General features: G+C 28.4%; 1 protein-coding gene across 1 annotated transcript; it reads left to right on the top strand.

The window, feature by feature from the left end:
* Window positions 1-301: 301 nt before the first annotated feature.
* Window positions 302-5,334, top strand: LOC122516732 (Golgi apparatus protein 1). The gene is made up of 13 exons (XM_043634790.1): window positions 302-905; window positions 1,036-2,016; window positions 2,101-2,202; window positions 2,280-2,558; window positions 2,642-2,811; window positions 2,897-3,014; window positions 3,148-3,344; window positions 3,432-3,651; window positions 3,750-4,076; window positions 4,173-4,352; window positions 4,439-4,664; window positions 4,744-4,850; window positions 5,065-5,334. Exons 1-13 carry the CDS (start codon window positions 582-584, stop codon window positions 5,227-5,229), a joined length of 3,396 nt encoding a protein of 1,131 aa, XP_043490725.1. The 5' UTR covers window positions 302-581; the 3' UTR covers window positions 5,230-5,334.
* The last annotated feature ends 816 nt before the right edge of the window (window positions 5,335-6,150 follow it).

Genomic DNA, 6,150 nt, shown 5'->3' with positions numbered 1-6,150 from the left:
CGGAAAATTTCAATAATGCGCTAAAATTCGATTGTTCTTAATCGTTCTACGGTAATCTCAAACATTTCGATGATTATTTTGATTTAATAATCAAACGATATTTCATTTATTTATTTTCAACAATATTTCGATCATTTAATGTCTCGTTTTATACCATATAATTGATTGTCCTGCGTATACTTTGTTAAATCTTTCGAAGTTATCGTTTTCTTTTTTATTGTCATTTGAATTTGGCGCTGAAATTAAATAAAACGTAATCAAGTATGCTGACCAATGGCCGTTAATGTCCTTCGCGCGTCGTCGCATGCGACGGAATCACCAAGTATTAAGCGTTGTCGTCGTGTTGGAAAAGATTTAATGGTACTCTTCTCACATTTAAAGTTCGCTTAAATGCTCATGACGTTGATGTTATATGACGGTTAAGAGATATAGAGAGGGTACACGAGGGGAGGAAGAAAAATAAACTCAAACGTCTCTCCCTGGTGAAAAAGTGATTGCGTTGTAATGTCTACTGCAAGAAATATTATTTGAGTTTTTCAAGCTAAACGCTCTTAAGAAGAGAGAAACTTTCATTACATAGGATGGAACGCACGAAATATTCTATTAGTATTTTAGTAAGCATTTTTTTTCACATTTTTTTATGTCCAAATGTTATATCTACGTTGAATGTTTATTCGGAAAATGCAGCCACGAACGAAAATGAAATTACGCCGCAAATCAGTTGGGTATTTAGTAAACCTGCTGTTGACACTTTGCACAGGATCAAAAGAAATCCTATGCATAAACAAGAAAATAATTTATTAAACTCCATGTTACCAAAGTGTAAAATGAATTTGAAAGAACTTTGCGAAGGCATAGACAAGGATGATGAGTTAGTATTATTAGAATGCATCCAAACTTTGAAGGTATAATATTATTATATTATTTAATATCAATTATGTATAATTATTATTATATATCTCTCTCACACACAGAGATGATCTAATTTATATACTTTTTATTCTCTAGTATTTATTTACATTTTAATGTTTACAGCCAAATGAAATGAATATCATCGATACAGATTGTCATCAAGAGATTTGGGATTATGTTAAGAACATTACCAACAATAAGAATGTATATAGGTTGGCTAAAAAAGCATGCGGTGACTATTTGGAAAAATTAAATTGTTCTTCTACAGGAGACGTGCAAGGAGCTTATTTGTCTTGCCTAGTTGAAAAAAGAGAAAGCGTTGAAGACTTGCGTTGTATCGCTTACATCCAAAGATTAGAATGGATTGCATTTAGTGATTTTAGAATTATCACACCATTTTTTTCTGATTGCGAAGCTGATATCACGAAGTTTAAATGTGGCAGAATACAACATTACAGAGACATATCGCAAGGACAAATTTTAGCATGCTTGCAAGAACATATCGAAGAATTACAAGTTAAATGTAAACGACGCATACTTCGTGTTTCCGAAATACAAGCTGATAATATTAAACTGGATCGTCAACTATATTTAGCCTGTATACAGGATCATATCACATTCTGTCCAAATATTAGGCCAGGAAGCGGTCAAGTATATAAGTGTTTAATGCAACATAAAAATGAAGAAACTATGACAGGACAATGTCAAGAACAACTTATAAGAAGGGAAAAACTTATTGCCTCTGATTACAAGGTCAGCAAAGGTTTTGTTAAAGCATGTAAAGAGGATATTAAATCGAATCGTTGCAAAAAAGGAGTATCTGACGACAAAGAAATAAGACTCGCACAAATTTTACTTTGTTTGGAATCGGCTATGAAAAATGGTTCCAAAATTGAACGAAGCTGTCAAGCAGAAATGTTTGATCATAGGAAATTATTAATGGAAGATTATAGATTATCCCCTGAAATAGTTGATGGTTGTGCAAAAGATATTACCACATTTTGTAAGAGTCTTGAAGTTGGCGGTGCTACAATTCATTGTTTAATGGAACATAGTAGAACGCGGAAAAAGAAGTTTAGAGTTACCAACAAATGCCAGAGAGCGGTAATTATAAAACTAATATAAATTTAATATTGTAATAATATTCTGTTAAATATATTATTTAATATTACATATCCTTATTTATAGTTAGAACAATTAATAAAAGGAGTAGATGCTGGAGAAGATTGGAGAATAGATCCAATCTTGAGAGAAGAATGTCAACCTGTTGTCGATCTTGCTTGCCGAGAAGTACAATACCATCTATCAAATAAAAAAAATTATTTTTTACTATTACATTCAGTAATATTAATGTCATAATTTTTCAGGTACGTGGTGGAGATGCTAGAGTAATATCCTGTTTGACAGATCAAATAGGAACTTCTAGAATGACAGAAGCATGCGAAACAGCTTTGATTCAAATACAATATTTTGTAGCTAGAGATTACAAATTAGATCCTCAATTATATAAAGCATGTAAATACGATGCTGTTCGTTTATGTCATGCAGCAAATGCATGGGCAAATGATGGAATACAAATGGACCCGGAAAGAGGTCCACTTGTATTACCGTGTTTATATAGATATGCCTATCAAAAAAATTTAACAGTAAGAATATGATTTAACACTTATATGATTAACCTATTTAAATATATTTATCTATGTAATTTTATTTCTTTTTCTTTTTTAAGTTAAAAACTGAATGTTTAGAAGAAATAAGAAGAGTCATGAGACAAAGAGCAGTAAATGTTGATTTACAACCTGAAATCGAAGAAGTATGTTTAAGTGATTTGGCATCATTTTGTTATGATAAAACTGCTAAAGGTGAAGAGATTTTATGTCTTCAAGATAATTTAGATAGGTATTGTATCATCGAGTGGAATTTCTTAAAATCTTTGCATGATTACACATTGGTTATTAATAAAACTATATTATTTATATTACAGTTTAACTAAAATGTGCAAATTGGCAGTTGGAAATTTCACAGAAGTACAAGCAGAACGTATTGAATTAAATCCAATAATTTCATCCGCGTGTCAACACGTTATGGAACGTCATTGCGAGGTATCAACAAATTTCTTTTTTTATTGAATAAAAATGTAAACTATATACTTTAAAGTATTAGTAAGTTGTATTAAATATTAGAGTATATTCAATTGGTATGAAATTATGAAATATGATAATCAAAATTTTGTAGGAAGTGCTTAAATACGGTAAAGATGAAGGGGATATAATGGAGTGTTTGATAGAACATAAAAATGAATTAGATGCTCGATCCGATTATAAATGTAAAGCTGCCGTAGAACATTTTCAATTAATATCATTGAAGAATTATCGATTTACGTACAAGTTTAAAGAAGCTTGTAAGACTTATGTTAAAATATGGTGCCCCAAGTAATTAACTTATTGTTTATAATAATTGTTAACTTGTATAATATATCCGTAATACATTAATTAATATTAATATTATTATTATCATAGATCAAAAACAAAAGCAGAAGTTATAGAATGTCTTAGTTCGATTGTACAAGCAGATATAATGAAAAATATGCAACATCGTATACCAAAAGATTGTAGGCACCAACTGAAAGCACAATTATATCAACAACGAGAAAATATACAATTTGATCCTGCATTACATGCATCCTGTGAACAAGATATTAAACGACTTTGTTTTAACGTAGAGGCTGGCAACTCACAAGTAAAATTTAATTCTTGAAAACCTATTACAAAATTCTTTAAGTATACGATAATATTTTAATAATCGAATTAAATGGAAATAATTTTGTTTATGCATAGGTTTTAGAATGTTTAGCATCGCAAAAAACAAAATTGTCCGATTCGTGTCATAAGAAATTATTTAACGTAAGGAAACAAGAATTTCAAGATAGTTCGAGCGATTTTGCTTTGTTAAATATTTGTCGCGGGATGTTGAGACAATTTTGCCATGATGTCAATCGTTCGGGAAGTCTTGACTGTTTGAAAAGATATAAAGATGACCCTACATTTGACGATAAATGTAAAAATATTGTTATTCGAAGAATGATCGAACAAAACACCGATTATAGATTTAATACTGCGTTACAAAGTGCATGCACCTATGATATCGACAGATACTGTAAAGGGGTAAAGTATTAATATGTATATTAAATTATTATTTTTTAAAGGTTTTAATTTAAGCAGATATAATTATATGTTTTGTTATTTTTTGGTGTAAAATAGGTTTTAATACATGAGCCAACTGATAAGGAACTCGAAGGAAAAGTTATAAAATGTTTAAAAATTAAATTCAGTGAATCTAAATTAGTGCCAAAATGTGAACAACAAATGACCGTAATACTTAGAGAAGCTGCTCTGAATTATCACTTGAATCCACTGTTAGCTGCAATGTGTGCAAACGAGGTGTATATATATAACATTGTATTTATTTATTTATTTTTATTTTCTAATGTAATGAATAATAAATCATGAACTATAATTTTGTTTAGATCAAAACTATATGCCGCAACGATAATGATCCTGGTGCTGTCGAAGAGTGTTTGAAAATCAAGTTCAATGCTGGAGGGAAAGATATGAAAGAGGAATGTAAATTAGAGATAGCAGATTTAATAGAACAAGCAAGAGCAGATATCAACGTTGATCCTATATTACAAAAAGCTTGTGCAATTGACGTTAGTAAATATTGTAGTGACATTCCACAAGGGGCAGGAAGACGTAAGTCAAATAAAATGATAAGAGAAATGTAGTAGAATTATGACAGCGATAGTTATATTAGAAACTTGAATTTTTTTAGATATCATGTGCCTGCAATATGTTTTAAATGACAATAATAAATCTTTAGAACCAGATTGTTATAAAATGTTGACAACAAGAATGGAAATGTTCAGAAATGCTGCTAAGGTATTATTATTTTAATTATACTTTATATTATATAAATGTAGGATCAAACACCTTAATTCCAAATAAAGTAGGCTTTTGTGAAGAAATTGACAGATAAAAAAATAAAAATATATTATAAATGAATATATTTATATATATATATATATATAAAGTAGAATGAAAATATCTCATTATTAACTATTAATCATTTTAATATAACTTCTGTTATTTGTAGTTGATCGCTCCTAATAGTATAGAAGAATTATACACGTCTCTTAACCGATCTCCCGCAAGAAGATACTTCATGATAATAGCAATTACACTTGTTGGAATTATCTTTATCATTGGTATGTTCTGTGGAGGGGTAACAAGAAGAACAATGCTTATGAAAAATAAGTGATACATTCAAATTGGGCTTATCCGTCCACCCAAAAAAAAAGAAAAGGAAACATTTCCGTATAATTATAAGTTTACTTCAGAAATAAGAAAATATTGCGGTATTTAAATTTTTGAACTGTGATCATTTGTCACACATTTTTCTATTATTAACTTATTGAAAAAATTATCAAAAACTATCACGTTAATCTAAATATCAATCTTTTATAGTTTTCTTTATTATGTGTATAAATATAAATAAATATTTATGATCTTGTGCGATGTATATAAACACACATACATACAATTGTAAAATTAATTTTTTTATGTCATAAAGAAAAAAGAAGATGGAAAAGAAAAATACTATCATATGTATAAAAGAAAGTTATGAGATGTCAATGTTACAACGTGTTTACAAGGAAATTTAAGTATATTAGGGTTTAATAACTGCCGGAAATATTATTAAATGATGTCTTGGATGAAATTTATTTCTTATGTCGGTTTTTCTACGTATTTGTAAGATATATATACAAAAATTCATGAAAAGAAGGAATAAAAAATGTTTATCTCTTATTTCAAATTAAACAATTAAATTTTTACACCTGGAAACAACTTACATTTGTCTTCCATTTTATCAAATTGACAATGATGCAATATTTGAGAATATATTATATTTAATTGTTATAAATATTATTTATGCAACATTTTTTAAATTCAAATCATAAATATATGCAAATTATATTAATTTTAATTTTTTATCAATAGAATTCAATGAATATTAGTCATGTAAAGAATTAAAAGGAGCAAAAATTAATTATTATTACAATAACTTGATCTTGTATAAAACCTATCAAAACATATATATATCAGACATTTTAAATTATGTTAAACTTATATAAATATTCTCTTAATAATTCTGAAAGAAAAAAATTTAATTTTAAGAATG

This window comes from Polistes fuscatus, unplaced genomic scaffold (assembly GCF_010416935.1).
Source record: "Polistes fuscatus isolate 324 unplaced genomic scaffold, CU_Pfus_HIC Scaffold2, whole genome shotgun sequence".
NCBI lineage: Eukaryota > Metazoa > Arthropoda > Insecta > Hymenoptera > Vespidae > Polistes > Polistes fuscatus.
The sequence above is the reverse complement of the archived record's forward strand: the minus strand, read 5'-3'. Positions and strand labels throughout refer to the sequence as shown.

Excerpts from the sequence above, each read along its gene's own strand:
- LOC122516732 (XM_043634790.1), top strand. The coding sequence starts at position 582 with ATGGAACGCACGAAATATTCTATTAGTATTTTAGTAAGCATTTTTTTT. Across the intron at positions 4,077-4,172 it reads TCGACAGATACTGTAAAGGG|GTTTTAATACATGAGCCAAC; the intron begins GTAAAGTATTAA and ends GGTGTAAAATAG. Across the intron at positions 4,665-4,743 it reads TCCACAAGGGGCAGGAAGAC|ATATCATGTGCCTGCAATAT; the intron begins GTAAGTCAAATA and ends GAATTTTTTTAG.